Source organism: Staurois parvus, unplaced genomic scaffold, assembly GCF_062004578.1.
Source record: "Staurois parvus isolate SC_StPar_1 unplaced genomic scaffold, SC_StPar_1.0 ptg000746l, whole genome shotgun sequence".
NCBI lineage: Eukaryota > Metazoa > Chordata > Amphibia > Anura > Ranidae > Staurois > Staurois parvus.
The window spans coordinates 2973879-2998386 of NW_028318542.1; the positions used below are offsets into that span (position 1 = coordinate 2973879).

General features: G+C 43.0%; 1 protein-coding gene across 1 annotated transcript in view; it reads right to left on the reverse strand.

Moving 5' to 3' along the window:
* SPTBN4 (spectrin beta, non-erythrocytic 4) overlaps positions 1–24508 on the reverse strand; it is a 240366-nt gene that overhangs the window by 8387 nt on the left and 207471 nt on the right. Inside the window, exons 30-34 of the mRNA XM_089654174.1 lie at positions 17204–17288; positions 14279–14475; positions 6847–7523; positions 1934–2000; positions 1145–1422 (exon numbers count right to left, since the gene is read on the reverse strand). Coding sequence (XP_089510300.1) covers positions 1145–1422; positions 1934–2000; positions 6847–7523; positions 14279–14475; positions 17204–17288 — 1304 coding nt within the window. The remainder of the gene's footprint in view (positions 1–1144; positions 1423–1933; positions 2001–6846; positions 7524–14278; positions 14476–17203; positions 17289–24508) is intronic.

The window sequence follows — 24508 nt, forward strand, 5'->3', positions numbered from 1 at the left end:
GGGACACACACCACCCTTGTCAGGAAGCCAGCCATACATGGGTCGGATTTCGAAATAATTTTCTTTCGAAAATCTTTTTGAAGAATACAATGATTTAGCCATTTAGCACCATGGTACTATATAGGGCCCTGAAAGGAACATTACATGGTAGAGATTGTGTATGAGAGGGCCAAGTGGCTTATGACTAAACTGGCCCTGGTGTGCTCATATGGCACTCTATGGAACATGTTTAAATCTGAGAAATAATTAGTCAGTTTGGATTTAGCCTAGTGGTCTATGTTATGTAGCACTGGGATCCTGGATTAAAATCCCAGAGAAAATATTATCTGCATTTTCTAATCCAGTATATGTGAGAGGCCTCCAGTTTTTGCCTCACAATTCAAAAACATAAAAATTGGTTGTAGAATAACTACAGTGAGGACTTTAGACTGCAAACAACTTTTGAGACAGGCTTCATGTGAATGCACTTAAAAAAAAAAAAAAAAAAAAAGACTGGAAATTGTTGAGCCTATATAAAGTAATAAAAATGAAATAAGTAAAATCAAGCCTCCCCACTGCAAGGCAGATCGGGTCAAATGTTCTAACCTCACCATGTATGTATAGCACCTTATGGTTCCCTCAGACAGGCAGTAAGCTTACCGCCCTCTAAAAAAGCCATCTCCGGTGGATCGATTGTCAAAAGGCGGTATAACAGCGATCGTCGGGCGTTCAGGAGGTGCTACTGCTGCCGCCTGACGCCCGTTTTTTTTTTTTCACTTTTAATTGCTGAATGGCAATTTTACACTGCAGGACAGAACCACAACTGTGAGCCACTTATAAAACTTTGCAGTCCTAGTTCAAAATGCTGCAGTGCAAAGCATTGTGGCTGTGGCATGAGTACAGCCTTGTCAGGCTGTAAAGTTAGCATTCAGGTGGGGGGCAGTAAAACTTTGCAGTCCTAGTTAAAAATGCTGCAGTGCAAAGCATTGTGGCCGTGGCATGAGTACAGCCTTATCAGGCTGTAAAGTTAGCATTCAGGTGGGGGGCAGTAAAACTGCTTTACTGCCCCCCTTGCCACCTGTGTGAAAGAGCCATTTCAAGTTAATTTTTTGCATTTTATATTTGCTTGGTTGTGCTGGGACAGTTCACTGCTCCCTGCCTGTACCTGTTTGAGGCTTTTTTGCTGGGTCCATCCAGCTCATGTTTCCTGAAGAGGTATCCTTCCAGTTGTACGGTGTGGGATGGAGGAGGTGGAGGGGGGGCGTTGCTCTGTGCTGGAGCTGAGCGGGATCTCCGGGCCTCCCCCGGTGCTTGGTTTGGGTCCTTAGGACGAGGTCTTCTTCTGGGTTTGGGTCGATCTCTTGCTCTTGGCCGGTCAGGCCTGGGTGTTCTTTCTGGAAGCTTTTCCACGCCATTAGGTAAGCGGGCCGGAGAATCCCGATTCTAAAGAATAAAGAAACCTTAGCAGTAAACTGCAGAATAACACGCAGCACAACTTTGTTTCTCTACAAGTCCACATAATAATAATTACAGTCCAAGAAAAAATGTTTAAAAATTAAGAGTAGATTTTCCTAGTTTTAACGAACTAAGAATTAGGAACAATTTTAACTAATGAACAGGTCCTATAATATGTAAATAAAAAAGCTGTAAGGCATGATCATATGTTGGGGGGCTATGAAAATATATGGTCGTCTGCACAACAACACACAAAATGGGTAGCTATGGCATTATTAGCGGGTTACTTAAATGTCTTCTTTCTGTTTCAGAATAAAGATGATCCTTTTTTTATTTTATAGAACAGGGCAGACAGCACAGGTATAGAAGCAGCCAATCCTCTGGCAGTAAGAAGCACTTCCTGAGGGCACATTGGCCATCTTATCTTTGTAATTGTTTTGCTTAGATTACATATACCTCCTTCAGCAGGTGTCATTCTTCATTCACACGGAATACTTACTGCAGGGTTATTCTGTGATGCTTCTTTTTCCTGCAGCTGTTCTACAATATCGGCAAGTGTCGCCTTTCTACATAGAGAGAAGAATCACATAGTTTGGTATTTGCAGGCTATTGACAGTGATAATTTCCTAATCACGCAGCATCTCTCCTCATCACAGACCAGCACCTGAAGGACAAACCTCTACAATCCAAATATTTCAACACCAGGAAACAGCACTACAAGTAAACTGGGCAGCACAGTGGCTAAATGGTTAGCACTTCTGCCTGGCAGTACTAGGGTCATTGGTTTGAATCCCAACCACGGCACCACCTGCCTGGAGTTTGCATGTTCTTCCTGTGCCTATGTGGGTTTCCTCCAGGTACTCCGGTTTCCTACCACACTCCAAAGAGATGCTGGTAGGTTAATTGGCTCCTGTCTAAATTTTCCCTAGTACAGTGGGGATCGAAAGTTTGGGCACCCCAGCTAAAAATTTGTATTAAGCCAAGGACAGATGGAAAAATCTCCAAAAGGCATCAAATTACAGATTAGACATTCTTATAATATGTCAACAAAAGTTAGATTTTATTTCCATCATTTACACTTTCAAAATAACAGAAAACAAAAAAATGGCGTCTGCAAAAGTTTGGGCACCCTGCAGAGTTAATATCTTGTACTGCCCCCTTTGGCAAGTATCACAGCTTGTAAACGCTTTTTGTAGCCAGCCAAGAGTCTTTCAATTCTTGTTTGAGGTATCTTTGCCCATTCTTCCTTTGCCATGGCCTTCACAATCTCCTGACCTCAACATAATTGAAAATCTATGGATAGACCTTAAAAGAGCCGTGTGTGACAGACAGCCCAGAAATCTCAAAGAACTGGAAGACTTTTGTAAGGAAGAATGGGCAAAGATACCTCAAACAAGAATTGAAAGACTCTTGGCTGGCTACAAAAAGTGTTTACAAGCTGTGATACTTGCCAAAGGGGGCAGTACAAGATATTAACTCTGCAGGGTGCCCAAACTTTTGCAGACACCATTTTTTTGTTTTCTGTTATTTTGAAAGTGTAAATGATGGAAATAAAATCTAACTTTTGTTGACATATTATAAGAATGTCTAATCTGTAATTTGATGCCTTTTGGAGATTTTTCCATCTTTCCTTGGCTTCTTTAGGCACATTAATACAAATTTGTAGCTGGGGTGCCCAAACTTTCGATCCCCACTGTATGTATATGTATGTATGTGAGTTAGGGACCTTAGATTGTATGCCCCTTGAGGGTTAGGGACTGATGTGAATGTACAATATATGTGTAAAGCACTGCATAAATTGACGGTGCTATACAAGTACCTGAAATAAATAAATAAAACAAAAAATAAACCATTATATCATTCTCAGCATTCTAGAATGCAAAAAAAAGAAAAATGTAAACATGTACCATGTTTCTTAAAAACCTTACTGTCCTTAAGCCCTATGGTTGCCTGTCATGTGACCAATGCTTTGGCAGAGCTGCTGATTATTGATAGTCATGTGCCACAGAACCAAAAGGTAGGAGAACGCCAAGGATTCATGACAAATCAGAAGTCTCTGTATCATTTTTAATAATCAGTTACATAGTTATCCTGGTTGAAAAAGACACAGGTCCATCCAGTTCAACCAATAGAAGGGAAAATAATTATATATAATCCTATATACACAATTCTTTATCCACAGTTGATCCAGAAGAAGGCAAACACTGCACTATAGCATGATCTAATTTGCTTCATCGGGGGGAAATAATTCTTTCCTGATACCCCAAAAGGCAATTGGATATTCCCTGGATCATCTTTAACTATAAATATGTGTCCAGTTATACCTTGTGTATTCAGGAAACAATCCAGGCCTTTTTTTTTAAACAATCTACTGAGCGTTGTCCTTTGATAATGTGCCATCACACAAAACATGTCAGGAAGTTGCTCTCAGTGACTCTACCACGTGGATACTTCATCTGGCCAGGTGCCAATAGGCAATTTAAAGTGTAAGTGTTACTATTATATATTTTATACACAATTTAAATAAAGCAGTGTTGCACTATGGAACTTTTCGTGCTTGGGCTCTTTTTTCTTTGAGCCCACCTTTTTAAGAGCCCTTGGGATGACATGCTAACCACTGGCACCCTCTGGGAGATTCCATCTACATCACACACATTTGTGATTTTGAGCTGTGGATCTTTGATGACATCTTGACCGCCGGCTCCCCCTGGTGGATTTGGATCGCATCACTCGGATATACTGGCTGAAATACTAAGATTCCTGGTGGTGTTTATCAACAGATCCGAGCACTAGATGCCCAACCTTAGATGACCTAATTCCATCAATTATATGCGCAATATTAAGCTCTGTCTGGTTAGTGCATTCTACAGCTATATTTACCACGGAAGTCACCATACTATTATCTAATATATTGTCACGATTCTTCACCTATCTGTAATATTGTGGAATACCTGTTTTTTCTTTTAAACAGAGACGCTATACAGATATTCATTAAGGATATTGTTGATCCATTTTAAGCACTGCATGGTGTATGATATTTGTGTGTAATCTACTGAGCTTGCCAGAACCAGCTCCTGAAGGAGTCTATTCCACATTTTCACAGCTCTTACTATGAAGAAGCCTTTCCGTATTTGGAAGCTAAATCTCTTTTTGTCCAGATGTAAAGAGTGCCCCCTTGTCCACTGTGATGACCTTAAAATGAATAAATCTACACCAAGTTTACTATATGAACCTCTTATGTAGTTAAGAATATATTATTCAAAATACTTCCTATGTGGCTAGTAAAGGATTCACTTCAAGGTACCATAGATATTAGTTTCTACTTGATCTACTTGGTCCTGGAAGTAACCTGATAGATTACCATCAACTACCACTTCAGGACACCTCAGTTAAAGGCTAAGACAAGATCCCTTGCACACTGTCACAATGAGGGGAGGATTGGGGGAGAACTGCAGAAGCAGGAACATGTTACATGTTCCACCCTTAAAAACAGGTGGAACATGTAATATATTCCCAAAGGTGAATTTATAGTGAACTTGTGACCAAAAAAGCAAAGAATTCTTAACAAGCCGTAAACGGGCTTTAAAAAAAAGCCCTCACTCACCTCTGTAGCTGCAGGCATTGGAGTAATTTATCCTCAAATCAGAAACAAAAATTCTGAGGTCCGGCTGCAGTCCATTTCTGAGGGGCTTACAACACGTACTGTTTGTTTACCTTAGAATGCTAATGCTTGTGGGATGCCAAGTTCCACCAGAGGAAGTAGCGGGAAAAGCAAGTTCAGTGCTTTGGTTGTGAAATTTAAGGATGAATCTCTTTACAGTGCTGGCAGCTACAAAGATCATTGAAGGCATGGCTTAAAACTAATTTATGGTTTGTTAAGAATATTTTTAATACACTGCTCAAGGAACACTTGGAAAACACATCAGATCTCAAAGAGGGAAAACACCATGCTGGATATCTATACTGATATGGACTGGGTAATGTGTTAGGAACATAAGGATGCCCCATCGTTTGATGGAATTGAAAATTATCAACCTACAGAGGACTGAATTCAAAGCCACGAGGCCGGGCATTGTTGTGCACCAGGAGGAACCCAGGACCCACTGTACCAGCGTAGGGTCTGACAATGGGTCCAAGGATTTCATCCCGATACCTAATGGCAGTCAGGGTGCCATTGTCTAGCCTGTAGAGGTCTGTGCATCCCTCCATGGATATGCCTCCCCAGACCATCACTGACTCACCATCAAATCGGTCATGCTGAACAATGTCCAGTATGCAGAACATTCTCCACAGCTTCTCCAGATCTGTCACATGTGCTCAGGGTGAACCTGCTCTCATCTGTGAAAAGCACAGGGCGCCAGTGGTGAATATGCCAATTCTGGTGTTCAATGGAAAATGCCAATTGAGCTCTATGGTGGCTAGTAGTGAGCACAGGTCCCAGTAGAGGATGTTGGGCCCTCAGGCCACCCTCATGAAGTCTGTTTCTGATTGTTTTGTCAGAGACATTAACACCAGTGGCCTGCTGGAGGTCATTTTGTAGGGCTCTGGCAGTGCTCATCCTGTTCCTCCTTGCACAAAGGAGCAGATACCAGTCTTGCTGATGGGTTAAGGACCTCCTACGGCTCTGTCCAGCTCTCTTAGAGTAACTATCTGTCTCCTGGAATCTCACCCATGCTCTTTGCTGGGAGGCACAGCAAACCTTCTGGCAATGGCACATATTGATATGCCATTCTGGAGGAGTTGGACTGCCTGGACAACCTCTGTAGGGTCCAGGTATCGCCTCATGCTACTAGTAGTGACACTGACCTTAGCCAAATGGAAAACTAGTGATTTTCAGTAAGAAAAGAGGAGTAGGGAAAAAAACCGTCAGTGGCCTCCACTTGTAAAACCATTCCTGTTTTGAGGGTTGTCTCATTATTGCCCATCTAATGCACCTGTTAATTTAATTAACACCAAAGCAGCTGAAACTGATTAACAACCCCCTCTGCTACTTAACTGACCAGATCAATATCCCAGGAGTTTAACTGACTTGATGCTATACTCTGATTAAAAAGTGTTCCTTTAATTTTTTTGAGCATATAAAAGTCCATAACATGGCCATAGGTTTACTTTTAAATGAATTAGTAGTAGACCAAACAGAAAATATGATCTGAATTACAAGTGTTCTCAAATGTCAGGGGAGTGACAAATCCGGTACCACAGTTCACAGTGGTACTTTCACCGTCGGGCCATGGGGGTGCAGCAGCTTCCCAATACCTAAGGTTGAATGAAACAAACCTGCCTGCAAAACTAGCCTGTGGCTGTCAACATGGTACATGGTAGGAGTCATGCGCTTGTAAAGGCTTCTGATGAATATTACATACATACAGCCAACTGTTATGTCATTTCAGGTAGAGAACTGAGGCTCCTTACCCTCCTTGTTTTTCAGGCTCGTTCTTTGGCGTCTCCTGCTCACTGGACTCCGGCTTCTCTGCCCTCCTCTCATGCCGATCTCTCCTCCTTTCTGGCTGCTCCGGTTTTGGTGTTTCTTGTTCACTGGACCCCTGTCTCTCCAGCCTTTTGTCATGTCGGTCTCGTCTCCTCCTTTCCTCTACATGCTCTGGTTTGGGAACCTCATGCTCACTGGACTCCTGGCGTTCCAGCTTGCGATCATGCCTTTCTCTTCTCCGCTCAGCATGACGACTCAACTTACCCTCTGCTTTGTCCACCGTCAAAGTGGCCATACCTTGAGCGACTTTGACCTCTGATCTTTCCCCACGTGTTCCTTCCTGAGCAGGCTGAATCTTCTCTGTTATCTTAGCCTCCACATGATCTATCTTTGGCTGAAGTCTCTCCGGCTTCATCTCTTGCCGCACATACCCTACTCTTGCTTCTCCCCTCTCTGCCCGTGTTCTGTGGCTTTCCAGCTGAACCCCATTAGGAACAGACAGAGTGTCCTTCTGCTCCAGCTTAGTCTCTGGCTTTTCATGGAATGACTGTTGAGCAAGAGGAGATGGTCGAGATGAAAAGTCTGTGGTGTCTGGGAAAACTTTTCGGCCAAGGAGTGGGGTCGCGGGTTGTTTGCTCTGCTCAGCTTTCATCTTCTCCAGCTACAAAAGGGAGAATGCAGAAGAAACTAAACTTTAAAAAGCTAAACTGCATGTAGAATTAAAAATAGAATTAATTATTGAATCATTTATTCTTGCACAGAATTAGAAAAAGTCACTAAATCTAATTATTGACCTTTTGTAACCTTCTACACAGCAGCCGAGGCATGGGACAACACTCAGGGTTCTATTGTTTTGCAAGTGGTGTGTGAAAATGCATACAGGAGGGATGTGTGCATCCGTGTGCTACTGCTCCTTCATTAAAACAATAAAATATTGGTATATAGCAATATACAACACAATATCTATCCTGTGTACAAATTAAATATAAAAACAAAACCAATTCACACATAAATATTCATTTTAAACCCTGTCCTATTTGTTTTGTGTGTACAAATACCACCTTAATAAGGTGCAAGAAAAATCTCCATACAATAAAGTGCAATAAAATTACAATGAAATTACTATGCAAAAAAGTGCCGTAAATTGCCAAGGAGTCACTATCTAATAAAGTGCTATATGTATGTGAATAAAGATTCTCTGTGCAAAACAGAAAGTGCTTCAATGAAGTGCAACTTAAATCTCTGCATCTCCACTTGCTTTTTGTGAAAGTGCTCCAATAGACTGCAACTCAGATCTCTGTGTGTTCATTTTATTTATGTGACCACACAAAAGTTGATTGCTCCTTCATTGTCCAATCACAGGCTAGGGTGGATCTTGGACTACGCTGCGTTACTAAAGTGTTACTAAACCTACAACAGTAAAATCAATCTGTATATGCAGTAAAGCATGCTTGGTATACGCACATGGTTAATCCTCCACATTATGTAAAAAGGCTGGTTGATCCTGTCTTCTCTGATCATCCCCTTCTTCTACTGTCCCCAATCCATCTACTGATAGTACAGAGCCCTAGAAGGCACTCTGCACATGCTCAGTTTGATGTGTATTGCTAGAGTTTTTTGGGGGGGAGGGTGCATGTGATTGGCACAGGGCCAATCAGCACTGTCCAGACAGAGGGTCACGGGTCATGAAGAATGAAACGCCTACAAGATTACCCAGTGCTTGGCTGGACACTGATAGACGTCACAAGACTGCTGATGGCAAAAGGTATTTAGCAGTTTATATTTACTGAAATAATTACTTTTCCATGTTCTGTGTACTGTGGGAGACCAGATATAGTGAATGCAGGGTCCGGGGAGACCAGATATAGTGAATGCAGGGTCCGGGGAGACCAGATATAGTGAATGCAGGGTCCGGGGAGACCAGATATAGTGAATGCAGGGTCCGGGGAGACCAGATATAATGAATGCAGGGTCCGGGAAGACCAGATATAATGAATGCAGGGTCCTGGGAGAGCAGATATAGTGAATGCAGGGTCCTGGGAGAGCAGATATAGTGAATGCAGGGTCCGGGGAGACCAGATATAGTGAATGCAGGGTCCTGGGTTTAGTAACACATTACTGTAAGGGCTCATGTACACCGCAGCTGATAAACTCACATTCAGGAGCTTTTCTGCATTTTTTTCAGCAGCCCCTGAACCCTCCCTAATGTTTTCCTATGTGTCCATGTACACATCTTCGTTTACAGGCAGCTGAGTTTACAGTCGTTTTTTTGAACGCACCAAACTTGCGTTCAGGAGCATATTTTATCAGCGTTTCAAACGCCAAACGCTTGTAAACGCGGCAAACCGCATTTATAAGCATTTGTGTTTAGAAGCGTTTTTTAACTGTTCCATGTCCAGATGCTGTCCAGAACCTTTTTTCATCATCAGAAATGCATGCAAAGCGTTTTCCATGTATTCAAATGGACCTGGTACACCAGCGCAGTCAGTTCCAGGTTTCGTGTGAAGGAAAGAATGGTAGAATGTGCCGCATTATGATGGGATCCATAGTGAATACAACCAGAAAAGACAGCTAATTTCAACACATACTGCCCTCTCTGCCTCTGCTCTCTCTATTTCTCTCAAAATGTCTGAAATAGTTAATTCTATACTGTTTCTCAGTGCATTCTGGGCATTTTGGAAGGTTTCCTGATGTTATCTTTAAAAAACGCTTCTAAACGCAAACACACATAAATACGCGTAAACGCGGTACGCAAACATGGCTAAACTGACATTTTTTAACCTACATTTTCCAGCAGTCAGTTTCATTCAGAAGTGTTTTCCAAACATCTTGTGTACATGGAGCCTAAATTCATCCTGTACTGATAGGTTCACTTTGAGAAAAAATAAATAAATGCGTATATTTCTGCAAGAAAAAAGTGAATTTTTTTACACCGCAGCTTGCAAAGCATTGCATTCGTGATCAATGGATGCAAAGTTAGGTTTCTACAGACTCCTCCTCCAGCTCCCGACCTGTACAGAGAAGCTTAGAGAGCTGAAGGAAAGGTCAATGGACTACGAGTGCGGTGATTACAGCACTTGTCCATCTGCTACGATGGCAGATGGAACTTGTAGTCCATTCATTTACAGATCTATAAATATGGGTGTAACATGATAAAAAGGCGGAGTTAGCTTTAAATTCCAGTACATATTCTCGTTTAGCTGTTCTTCAGATTTCACTATTTTAAAGTTTAAAAGATATTTATAGGAGTATTAAAAGAAAAAAAAGAAGTCAGCCCTCATCAGACAGATTAGGGGGCAGATTAAGAAATCAGCAGTTTTCAGTGTCTGGGAACCTTGATTCTGTAACAAATGCCAAGAAGCATTCATAAGCCCAAACCAAACAGGAAGACTCTTATAAGAGGTCTTGCGCTCTCCATCATTCTTCAGATTCTGCCCACACACTTTCACCTATAACAATCAGCAGTGCTGGGGGCTATAAGCCATGAACATGTGTAGGCTGGGCAATTCAAGGCAGGATCTGCTGGGCTCTCAAGATATTTATTTTTAGTGCAATAGCTTATAAACTGCCTGATGCTGATTCACTTTCATCTTCAAACATACATATGTGCACCTTTTAACCACTTGCCGTCCACCTGCTGTTTATAAACAGCAGGAAGGTGGCACTCCAGGGGTGGGTTGCCGTTCATAAATGGCACCTGCCATTTCTAGCTGTGCGCGCTCCCTGGGAGCGTGAAGCACCGCGATCCGGTGCCTGCTGTGTCCTCCGGACACAGTGAAACACCGATCGTCGGACGGGACCTCTGTACAAGGTCCCAATCATGTGATCACTGATTGGCCAATCAGTGATCACATGCAAAGTAGTAAGCAAGATGTCACTCGTGTCATCATTGCTTACTACGTGTGAAATCTGTGAATGATCACAGAGGTCACATGGTACAAGGCTATTCACAACAGCCTTGTACCATGTGACAAGCTGTGACCAATCACAGCTCACTCAGTAGTTCTCAATGGTGCAAGAATGCAGACAGAGAGAAAGAGAAATGATTGCTTTTACATCCTATATGGGTGTAAAAGCAATCACTGTAAAAAAAAAAAAAAAAAATCTTCATCACCCCCCACAAGTAGTACAGTGTCACCATGGTGACAGTGTACTGCTAGGTTGACAGTATGTAAAAAAACCCCCAAATAATAATATAAAAAAAATAAATAAAAATGTAAATAAAATTTTAAAAATTATAATTTTTGAATTTTTGAATTTTTTGGCCAATCAGTGATCACATGCAAAGTAGTAAGCAAGATGTCACTCCTGTCATCATTGCTTACTACGTGTGAAATCTGTGAATGATCACAGAGGTCACATGGTACAAGGCTATTCACAACAATGGTGCAAGAATGCAGACAGAGAGAAAGAGAAATGATTGCTTTTACATCCTATATGGGTGTAAAAGCAATCACTGTAAAAAAAAAAAAAAAAAAATCTTCATCACCCCCCACAAGTAGTACAGTGTCACCATGGTGACAGTGTACTGCTAGGTTGACAGTATGTAAAAAAAACCCCAAATAATAATATAAAAAAAATAAATAAAAATGTAAATAAAATTTTAAAAATTATAATTTTTGGTTATAAACTAATTTGGCTTATTTTTTTTTTTTTTACTAAAAAGATAACGCAATACATTTTGGCCAAGATTAATGATGAAAGATTATTTATTTGCAAAATTTTATAAGAAAAACACTTTTTTTTCAAAATTTTTGGACTTTTTAATTTACATAGAAAAAAAATAAAAATCCCTGCGGTGAATAAATACCACCAAAATAAAGCTTTATCTGTCTCAAAAAAAATGGTAAAAAATTCATATGGGTACAGTGTTGCATGACCGCGCAATTGTCATTCAAAGTGTGATAGCGCTGAAAGCTGAAAATTGCCCTGGACAGGAAGGGGGTAAAAGTGTCCGGACAGGAAGTGGTTAAAGCGGATCCTAGAGTATAGAAAAAAAAAAAAAAAAGATGTCGCCAACTTTGACTTCAAAGCTGAACTCCAATAATCATCTTTAGTTTAAACTTCTATTGGTCCAGCTTTGTTACATCTAATCCATCATATCTCTGCAGAAATTCACTGTAGTAGCTTGTGCTACAAACAGTCCATGCAGGTCAATTCTGGTTGCTGATCCAGTGACTTGCCTTTTGTATACAGAACACATGGTGTTGCTCGCTCGGCATCTCCACCATTCAGAGAATGTCTTGCATGTTTTGCAATAACTACAAGAAGTTCTCTCATTGGACAGGGTAGAACGGGAGGGGGGGGGCAGATGATATCACAATGTCACTTTCTGGGTGGCGGAGGTGCTGAGTGAGCAACCCCATGGTGTTGATTTATTAAAACTGGTGGACTCAGAATCTGGTGCAGCTGTGTATGGTAGACTATCAGTTTCTAACTTCAGTTTGTTCAGTTAAGCTTTGGCAATAAAACCTGGAAGCTGATTGGTTTCTATGCAGAGTTGCACAGATTTTGCACTCTCCATCTTTAATAAATAACCCCCTATGTGTCCAGTATATATTGTAGATGGCAAGTAATTTGAGCAGCACCCAGAAGAGACCAGCGCTGACTGTATGTGGCACATGGCACATGGATTTCCTCCAGGTATTCTGATTGCCTCCCACATTCCAAAGACAAGCTGGTAAGTTAATTGGCTCCTATCTAAATTGGCCCCAGTATGTGTACTCATGTGATTTAGGGACCTTAAATTGCAAGCTCCTTGAAAACAGGGATTAATGTGAATGCACAGTATGTAAAGCACTGAATAAATGATCAACACTACAACAACAATAAAAGAGAATAAATAAAAATAAAAGTAACTTTCCTAGAATTGGAATATTGGCTTCCTTCAGACCGTTTCTTTGTTTTAAAGAGTAACTCCACTTTCGTGGGAAAAAATATAGAGAATAAAAAAAAATATAGCACATACAACTGCAACACAAGTCATGTTGTAATTGAATGTTATTAAAAATTACCTTTCTTTTCAATCTGCAGCACTGTCATTTTCTGTAAAATGCAATGCAATATGGCAACCTGGAGGTGTTCTGTACAGAATGTGTACAGAACTCCCCCCAGAAACATAATTTCCTGCTTGTGTGATGAGCTCACTTATTTTTCCCAGAAGTCTACGCTAATTTTCCCAGAAGTCTACGCTAATTTTGGCATCCCCTGTAACAAAAATATCATTTTTGGTGAGATAATCTCTGATGGAGATCAGAAATATTAATTTATTTTTGTGTTGTTTTGTTGAAATCAACAAGTGTGTCAAGCTGTCAGCTTGTCTGCTTAATTAAATGTTGGAGTTCCTGTGCCCCGCAGGGAATGGGAGATGAGGTTGATCTCAGCAGGAGGCACAGACAGCACAGTGTCCTCTGGATGTGAAAAGCCAGACATTTTGGTCTGGGAAGGGGGGGGGGTTTGTTGGGGTTTTTTTTTTGGGGGGGGGGGGGGGGGGGGCTTGAGGCTTGGTCAAATTGAAAGGCCCAGATAATGTCCCTATGGTGGGAGAAAACTCTCAGAATGTACAGAGCTTGAGTCAGGATGGACAGAGCAGCTCATGACTGCAAGCCTCGCTAAGCGATGTACTGAACTGTGCTTTGCTTTTTGCACTGCTGGGATTTGTGGTTCTACATTGTCTGTGTGGCTTTATGGACACTGGTACTTTGTTCTACCTTCTGCTCTTCTGTCAACTGTTGCCTGTGTGGTCTTGAAGCTGCAGCCAGGACACACAACCCTATGAAGACCTATCTCCAAAGAGGAGTTGGTGCCTATCTGCCTAGACTTCCTCTGCTGAGGTCACTGAATTGGTGAGTCCCTGAATTGCATTGCTACCCTGTGTCAAGGATTTTGCCCTGTGTGCTGGATTAACCCTGTTGTGCTTGGACCTCTGCCCTGTGGACTTAACCCTTCTCTGCCCTGTTTGCTTTGTGGACTACCTGCCCTCTGCTCCCCCATATTGCCACCCTGAGGATCATTCTTCACTGCTGTGTCTTGTGTTGTTCTGTGGACTAGTTTTTCTATTGTCTGGACTCCTGAGTTTCCCCAATAAACACCCACATGTTGGGTTTCCTGTAATCTGCCTCCGTGTGCCCTCTCTCTCTGCACTCCTAGTTCGTCACATACTCCCAAAGGGAAATTACGTCTAAAGGATGCAGACCCTGCCACTTTCCTCATTAGAGCTCTGCAAGTGCAGCAGCTGATTGAGAATTATGAAACCACTGCTATTAGACTCAAACAGCTCTTTCTTCAGAATAACAAATGGTAGGAATCTGCAACAAAGTTTGTTAAAATCCCTGCACTGCACATAGATCACCCAGGGGGTAATATTTTTTTCTCAAAAAAAGTGGAGTTACTCTCTAAGGCTTTAATTTCTCTTACCGTAGTGAGGCGCCTTAGTGAGCTGAATCTCTCCTCCCAGGCGGCTGCAGTTTTACGGAAGGCTTCATGCCGTCTGATCAGCTGCTCCACCTCATCCACGCTGTTGCCCAGTTCTGGGCTCTTCACTATGGGCTCCTGAGCAGTCAACCAGGCCTCAGCTACTCCAGCTTCCTGAGCAAACTGGTGCACTTCCAGCACTGTGAGGACAAATCCACAAAAACCATAGTTAAATCAAAAACATTCTCCAGAGACACACTGAAAATTCATTTCTAAAAGTGCATAGAAACACTGACTGCCTATGACTACTTTATTTTACATTCTACAAATACAGTCATGGCCAAAAATATTGGCACCCCTGCATTTCTGTCAGATAATCCACCACTTCACCCAGAAAATTGTTGCAATTACAAATGTTTAGACATTTGTAACTGGGTAGGTTCAAGGGAAGCATTCTGCTAGGATTTAATAAATGGATGCAATTAAAATGACGGTTTGCCCTTTCTACAGCTGACTACAGAGCAGCTCCAATACAAATCGCATTGAACAAAAACTACAGCAGACAGTGAAATGTCACTGACAGTTCTCCAGCTGATTGTATTAGGAGTTGTTCACACTATGTGCACTTTTACGCTTTGGATAAGTACAGGTCAACGCTAAGGCAGGTAGCAAATAATTGTTTTCTATGTGCCCTATTCACATCACAATCTGCGGTGCACTGCAGTGTGGAAAAAGGCAGCGTGTCAGTGACATGAAGTGTGGATATGTGACAAGATGCGTGTTTCAGTGCTGGAGACGACACTGGCAGAAGCTGGCATGGTAAAACACTGTGTTTTATCAAGCACACTACTGTTAACCTAGCCGTATCTGAAGGACTGGACAGAGACAAACTGCCATAGAGAGATCTTGTATTTTATGTCAATATATCAGATGAAAACACTGCATGTAAAATCTAACATTATGATGTTATTACAATTACTAACAGTCATGTTAGTTTAAAAAAAAGGACCTGGCAGAGACCCGTGGCATGTGTGGGCATGCATGAGATCTGCGGGTTTCTGACAGGTCCCATAGACTGGCAGACTTGCAGGGTATCTGCACATGTCCCGTTGAGAATTTTGAACATGCAGAGAAGGCTACAGGTCTTTGCCAGTCTACAGGACTGCTAGAGAGAGACCCGTGGCTTTCTGCAAATGCGCAAGTTGGCCCATGCTGAACAATGCGCTTATCATGCTCACCTAGACAATTATTCAGGAACTGAAACAGAAATATAAAATTATTTATTTTTCACATTTTTTCCCCAAATTGTTTAAGAGGGTGTAGGGAGGAGGCAGAAGACAGGAAGTTCTAGAAATGGATGAAGAGTTACCACTGATCCATATCCAACTCCCTAGCCCTAGCTTGGGACTGTTTGTGATGCTCAGGAAACAACTTAGAGCAGGGGTTTCCAAACTGCAGCCTGTGGGCTGGATGTGGTCCTTTGCATGCCTTTATCTGGCCCTTGGTACACTCCACTTATACGAGGCACTATCCCTTCCACTGACACCAAAGACAGGGCACTATTCCTTCCAATGACACCAAAGACAGGGCACTATTCCTCCCACTGACACCAACAATGGGGCACTATTCCTCCCACTGACACCAACAATGGGGCACTATTCCTCCCACTGACACCAACGACGGGGCACTATTCCTCCCACTGACACCAATGATTGGGGCACTATTCCTCCCACTGACACCAATGATTGGGGCACTATTCCTCCCACTGACACCAATGATTGGGGCACTATTCCTCCCACTGACACCAATGATTGGGGCACTTTTCCTCCCACTGACGCCAATGATTGGGGCACTATTCCTCCCACTGACACCAATTATTGGGGCACTATTCCTCCCACTGACACCAATGATTGGGGCACTATTCCTCCCACTGACACCAATGATTGGGGCACTATTCCTCCCACTGACAATTATGGGGTACTATTCCTTCCACTGACACCAGTCATGGGGTACTATTCCTCCCACTGACACCAGTCATGGGGTACTATTCCTCCCACTGACGCCAGTCATGGGGTACTATTCCTCCCACTGATACCAGTCATGGGGCACTATTCCTTCCACTGACACCAGTCATGAAGTACTATTCCCCCCATTGACACCAATTATGGGGCACTATTCCTTCCACTAACACAAGTTATGCTGCACTATTCCTTCCACTGACATCAATGTTTGGGCACTGTTCCTCCCACTGACTCCAATTATGGGGTATTATTCCTTCCACTGTTACCAATTATGTCATTTTTTTACTTCCATTTAGTAAACCAAGCCCATGGCATTTTCTACTCCCACTGACCAAAGTCTGGCCCCAGTAAAGACTGAAGGGCAGTAAACTGGCCCTTTGTTTCAAAAAATTAGGAGGCCCCTGACTTAGAGTAACAAGAAGAAATAAAACCTTTAGACTGAGTGGTTCACATGATACTATTCATCTTTACAGGCATACTCGGGTACACTGCACCAATAACTTTTCCATGGAAGTGATAAATGGCTAAAAGCCTGCACCGATAACAATTCTATAGAAACAGTGTTCCTTTGCACCATTACACTCCTGTGGCACCGGTATAGCTGGCAGTAGGTTTTCTGGTAGCTTATGCAGTTAAATATTAAGCAGTTGAAGCCCCATCCATTTTGCTTGTGTCTCCCCCGCATTCATCAGGAGGGCTGGGAGTCTAGAGTGTGGGAGCTGTAAAAGTTTCTATGGTAACATTAATTAGTTGGCAGGGGGCTGCCCGCCTCATTCTCTATCAGGGAGGGAGATTAAGTAGGACATTCTGAAAAGTAATGCAGCATAAATCCAAAACAAAAAGGCAAGCTGGACTGGACGGCATACCGCGATCTGCGACTCGGTTCACGCGGCCTGCACACACTTACTCTGCTGCAGCCATTCCCAGTGTTTGTGCCATTTGTCCAGCATCTCCTTCTTCTTTGCCATCAGCTTGTCCAGGCTCTGCTTAATCTGAAATCATAAAAGGCACATTATTATTATATTATTATTATACAGGATTTATATAGCGCCAACAGTTTGATCAGTGCTTTACAATATAATGGGAGACAGTACAGCAACGACTATGGAGCGACTATGGCGCAAAACCAGATCCCAACTAGCGTTCACCCATTATAAATCTGCCTTCCACACCTACACCTCCTCCTTCCACGCTGCCAAACAAGCCTACTTTCTGACCCTCATCAATACCCTCTCCACCTGTCCTCGCCGGCTCTTCTCTACTTTCAACTCCCTACTCTCTCTGCCCCCACCTCCACCCAGTACCTCACTCACCGCCCACGAGATTGCCAATCACTTCAAAAACAAGATTAACACAATTCGCAGGGACATCGCCGCTGCTCAGACTTCCACCCCACCTATCACCTCTCATACGATGACCCCCTCAACACCCCTCTCCCTTGGCCTCACCACTGTCCAGACCTCCACCCCACCTAACATCCCTCACACTGAAGCCCCCTCAACACTCCACTCCTTCGACCTTACTACCACTGAGGTCACTAAGGTCTTCTCTGAAGCCCACCTCACCACCTGCCCCCTCGACCCTGTCCCCTCACAACTCCTACAATCTCTCTCCTCCTCCATCCTACGCTCCCTCACCCACATCTTTAATCTCCCCCTCTCTTCTGGCGCATTCCCTTCTCCTCTGAAGCACGCGCACATCACTCCCATACTTAAAAAGCCCTCCTTGGACCCCACCCACCTGAACAACCTTAGACCCATCTCCCTGCTGCCATTTACACCGTGTTCCACATTATTATGCAAATTCTATTTAAGTGTCACAAAGATTAAATATTTTGTTTTTCAATGTAACTCATGGATGGCATTGTGTGTCAGGGCTCTTTTGATCACTGAAAACAATCTCGGACACCTGTGATAATTAGATTGGCAGGTGAGCCCAATTTAAGGAAAAACTGCTAAAGGAGGGTGTTCCACATTATTAAGCAGAGCACCATTTTCAAGCAATATGGGGAAGAAAAAGGATCTCTCTGCTGCCGAAAAGAGTGAAATAGTTCAATGCCTTGGACAAGGTATGAAAACAGATATTTCACAAAAACTTAAGCGTGATCATCGCACTATTAAGAGATTTGTGGCTTTGTGGCTAATTCAGTGCACAGACGGGTTCATGCAGATAAAGGCACATTGAGGAAGATTTCTGCCAGATCCATGCATCGGATCAAGAGAGCATCTGCTAAAATACCAGTACATAGCAGCAAACAGATATTTGAAGCTGCTGCCTCTGGAGTCCCACGGACATAAACCTGCATAAACCTTCTATTCGGCCACTAATAACCAATGCTCACAAGCAGAAACGGCTGCATTGGGCAGAAAAATACATGAAGACTAATTTTCAAACAGTCCTGTTCACTGATGAGTGCCGTGCAACCCTGGATGGTCCAGATGGATAGAGTAGTGGATAGTTGGTGGACGGCCACCCTGTTCCAACAAGGCTGCGACATAAGCAAGGCGGTGGTGGAGTCATGTTTTGGGCCGGAATCATGGGAACAGAGCTGGTCAGCCCCTTTAGGGGCCACAAAGGTGTAAAGATGACCTGCAAAGTATGTGGAGTTTATGACTGACCACTTTCTTCCCTGGGACAGAAGGAAGAACTATGCTTTCCGTAATAAAATCATCTTCATGCATGACAATGCACCATCTCATGCTGCAAATAATACCTCTGCATCAATGGCTGTTATGGGGATAAAAGGAGAGAAAGTCATGGTGTGGCCTCCATCCTCCCCTGACCTCAATCCTATTGAGAACCTTTGGAGCATCCTCAAGCAAAAGATCTATGAGGCTGGGAGACAGTTTACATCCAAACAGCAGCTCTGGGAGGCTATTCTGACATCTTGCAAACAAATTCAAACTGTCCAAAAACTCACAAGTTCAATGGATTCAAGACTTGTGAAGCTGCTATCAAATAAGGGGTCCTATGTTACAATGTAACGTGACCTGTTAAAATGTTTAAAAAGTTAAAGCAAACACAACAAATGACAATTTTCAGTTCTTTACAACCTATAAAGTGTTTTGAAACTTACACTGCGTAATAATTTGGAACAGTGCATTGGAAGTGTTTTATGTTTAAAAAAATACTGTTTTCATTAGGAGGTTTGTTCAATAAAATTTGAATAGTACTCTTAATAGTTGATAACATGAGAATTATGCTGACTGTTATTTACATCAGTTATTTAGGTAAATGAGAAAAATATAATTTGCATAATAATTTGGAACACGATGTACATCCAAACTCCTTGAGCGCTTAATCTATAATCACCTAAGCTCCCACCTCAACTACAACAACCTCCTCGACCCCCTACAGTCCGGCTTCCGTCCCCTACACTCCACCGAAACTGCCTTACTCAAACTCTCCAACGACCTTCTAACCGCCAAAGCTAATGGCCATTACTCAGTGCTCCTACTCCTCGACCTCTCCGTGGCTTTCGACACAGTCGACCACCCCCTCCTCCTCAAAAAACTACACTCCCTTGGCCCCAGAGACTCCGCTATCTCCTGGCTCTCCTCCTACCTATCACAACGCTCCTTCAGCATTACCTATAACGCTACCACCTTCCCCTTACTCCCCCTCTCTGTTGGGGTCCCTCAAGGCTCTGTCCTTGGGCCCCTTCTCTTCTCCATCTACACCTCCTCCCTTGGCCAACTGATACACTCTCACAGCTTCAACTACCACCTCTATGCCGACGACACGCAAATCTATCTCTCGACCCCTTGCCTCACCCCTTCAGTCTCCGCCCGAATCACAAACCTACTGAACGACATATCAGATTGGATGTCGCTTCACTTCCTTAAACTAAACCTCTCCAAAACCGAGCTCCTAGTTTTCCCCCCAGTCCGTGCCCCCCCTCCCCCGACTTCTCCATCACAACCAACAATGCCACCATCAGTCCCACCCCGCATGCCAGTGTACTTGGTGTCATTCTAGACTGCAATCTGTCCTTCCAGCCCCAAGTCCAATCGCTACAAAACTCATGCAGACTCCACCTCCGCAACATCTCCAAAATACGCACGTTCCTAACCCCAGAATCTACTAAGCAACTCATCCACTCCCTCATCATATCATGACTCGATTACTGCAACTCCCGCCTCACTGGCCTGCCTCACCACAGGCTATCCCCGCTTCAGTCGATCCTGAATATGGCGGCCAGACTCATCCACCTTACCAACCGCTCCGTTTCCGCCACCCCCCTCTGCCAATCCCTCCACTGGCTTCCGATTACCCAACAGATCAAATTCAAAATGCTAACACTGACGTACATAGCTGTCCATAACTCTGCCCCAAACTACATCACCGACCTAATACCCAAATACCACCCAAAACGCACTCTCCGCTCCTCACAAGACCTCCTTCTCTCTAGTTCCCTGGTCTCCTCCTCCCATGCCCGCCTCCAGGACTTCTCCAGGGTATCACCCATCCTATTGAACTCCCTACCCCAATCCATCAGACTATCACCTACTCTCCTCTCCTTTAGGCGCACCCTGAAAACCCACCTCTTCAGGGAAGCCTACCCCGCCCTTTGCTAATTGCCGATCTCCTCCACTCTTCCTACCACTCCATCCCCCACAGCTATTCCTCCCGTACCACTATCCCCTCCTTCCTAGATTGCAAGCTCCAAGGAGCAGGGCCCTCGAACCCCTCGTGTATCACATTGTATTGTTATTGTACTGTCTCATGTATTGTCCCCCATTGTAATGTACAGTGCTGAGCGAACTGTTGGCGCTATATAAATACTGTATAATAATAATAATACCGTTCAATGCAAGGGGGATAGGAGGGCCCTGCTCCTCGGAGCTTACAATCTAGGAGACATTAAATCATGCATATTGTGGAAGGCACAGGCTACAGTTCTCCAATCAAAATTCAGAGCGGTTTTGTTTAACCTTTTCACTGCCAGACACGTCTGTGTTTTTCTGCACAAGTTAAAATGCTAATTTTAAGCTTGAGGATTAGTTAAAACCACCAAACTGTATGCATTTTATGAAAGTGAAGACCCTGGAGAATATAATGGTAGTGGTTGTAATTTAATTATATTGCCCAACAGTTTATCACACATAGATGAATAAAGTGCAGCGCTAAAGCATATCAAAAAAGTTCGTTCTTAGAAGTTCGTTGTCAAAAGTTCATAAGATATCTCGATCAATACTATGGTGTACACAGCTAGAAGGATCCAGTAGAAATGACAGAAATGCGCACTCACCGACCGCGCATAGGAAATGCGCATTTGTGTGTTAGAAACACAAGTGTCGAACTCCCTCAGGACGAGGTATCATCAGGCGGTGATCTGCTAGGCTCACAGGACCTCCTTAAGATCAGGATTAAAGACGGCCAGGTGAGGGCTCCCTCCTCCAGATATAGCTGTGTCTGCCAGTCTGATAACCCCTCAATAAGGGGTAAAAAACGGGAGAATGCCCATAGTGTAGTATATCAAAAGTTTATTAAGTAACATATATAACAGGACAGGTCAGTATTCAAACTGGCAAACAGCCAGAAAGTGTATAGTAAAAATACTGGTACTGACCTAGAGTAAAATGGCCGCCAGACCTCCTCGTGGTCTGGGCGGCGATGAGGCGTCACAAGCTGTCAGTTCCTCCTGAGGCCTTTCGTGCTAGAGCACATCTTCAGAGGAGAGGCTGACAGCTTTGTGACGGACGCCAGATTCTAAAATACCAAGGCGCGGGAGTCGCGCATGCGCACAAACTCACCGCCATTTTCGAGTGGACCGGGCAACTGCGCATGCGCGCGCGTCTAGACGCCATTTTGCCGTGGATACAAGAACTGTCAGCAGAGATGCGATGCATACAGCTGTCAGGGCACACTGAAAGGTGCTTTTGAGCCGAGAGTGATGGCTCATGATCCCAGGGGGTAAGCAAAAATGATCAGTCCGATATTACAGCGGAAAGATATAGCGCCAGAACCCCTTGGCAAGTAATTATATCACCTAGAATGGTGATTCATAGGGAAGATAATGCAAACTTATCCACGGCATATGGAGGTGCTCCGGATACATCAATCCATATTTAAACATATATACATAATGTGAAATATAGAATGAAATGTGGTCAAAGGTTAATAATGGTGTGTTCTAAAAAATAGAGGAAAATCCTTATATATAATTGCATCAATGACCGATCTGGAGTTGGAAGTCACACATATGTGTGAAACCACTGCCATAATCTGAGAGACCAGATAGTCCAAAAAATCTTTATATTTCAAAACACCATATTTGCCAAAAATATTGGTGGTTAGAATTATGGCTGCACCCAACAATCAAAGTGCACAGCACAAATAATTGCCATAATTGATAGCTCTTAATCCTAGATGGGTGATCAAAGATGCCATAGCCGGTCCTGATATTCAATCATTCATTAACAGAATTAATACCGATTTATCCATGGCATATAAAGGTGCTGAAAGTGCAACAATCCGTACCGAGAGTATAAATACTTGAGTAATAAAAAACTCATAAGTGGATATAGGTATATATGTTGATGTGTAAAGTCATAAATGATATGACCAAGTACACTAAAATAATGTTTCATAAAATATAGACTAGGATAGCATAAAATGCATAAAATGAATAGAATAGCATAAAATTACATATAATAACATAGGGGCGTCAAAGGCTTAATATAATATGCATATATGTCAATCTGGAATAGGTAATCAATAAAAGGACTTTGCAATAAAAACATGGGAACCTAACTGTTAGCTATAAAGCAATTCACGTCAATCTCGATATTGTGTCCTCTGGGGTGTAAAGTATCTAGTTCGTAAACCCATCTTGTTTCTGATTGTGACACAGCTCTGGTCTTGTTAATACCCCTCCAATGTGGTGATATCACATCAATTCCTACAAATTTAAGAGAGGAGGGGTCGCTGTTGTGAAGTAGTCTGTAATGGTTAGAGAGTGAATGCTCCCTATAGCCCTTCCTGATATTGGCTACATGTTCTCTTAACCGGTCACGGAGCCGTCTCGTCGTGCGTCCCACGTATTGTTTATAGCATGGGCATTGGAGTAGGTACACAACGAATCTACTATTACATGAGATGAATCGGTCGATGGTATATGTTTTTCCAGTTGTAAAAGACTTGAGTCTTTTACAACTGGAAAAACATATACCATCGACCGATTCATCTCATGCCCATGCTATAAACAATACGTGGGACGCACGACGAGACGGCTCCGTGACCGGTTAAGAGAACATGTATTTTAGAATCTGGCGTCCGTCACAAAGCTGTCAGCCTCTCCTCTGAAGATGTGCTCTAGCACGAAAGGCCTCAGGAGGAACTGACAGCTTGTGACGCCTCATCGCCGCCCAGACCACGAGGAGGTCTGGCGGCCATTTTACTCTAGGTCAGTACCAGTATTTTTACTATACACTTTCTGGCTGTTTGCCAGTTTGAATACTGACCTGTCCTGTTATATATGTTACTTAATAAACTTTTGATATACTACACTATGGGCATTCTCCCGTTTTTTACCCCTTATTGAGGGGTTATCAGACTGGCAGACACAGCTATATCTGGAGGAGGGAGCCCTCACCTGGCCGTCTTTAATCCTGATCTTAAGGAGGTCCTGTGAGCCTAGCAGATCACCGCCTGATGATACCTTGTCCTGAGGGAGTTCGACACTTGTGTTTTTAACACACAAATGCGCATTTCCTATGCGCGGTCGGTGAGTGCGCATTTCTGTCATTTCTACTGGATCCTTCTAGCTGTGTACACCATAGTATTGATCGAGATATCTTATGAACTTTTGACAACGAACTTCTAAGAACGAACTTTTTTGATATGCTTTAGCGCTGCACTTTATTCATCTATTTATACAATCAGAGGAGGTTGTGATCCCCTCTTGTGCCATTAGCTGCTTACTTTTTCATTGATATTTTATTTAATGAGCGCTCACTTCATTTTATAGTTTATCACACATAGTTACATAGTTAGTCTGGCTGAAAAAAGATAAAAGTCCATCCAGTTCAACCATTAAAAAAAAAAAAATTAATAATAATCCTACACCCACAGATGATCCAGAGGAAGGCAAAAAACCCAGCAAAGCATGGTCCTATTTGCTCCTGCAGGGAAAAGAAATTCCTTCCTGATCCCCCGAGAGGCAATCGGATATTCCCTGGATCAACTTTACCTATAAATGTTATATCCA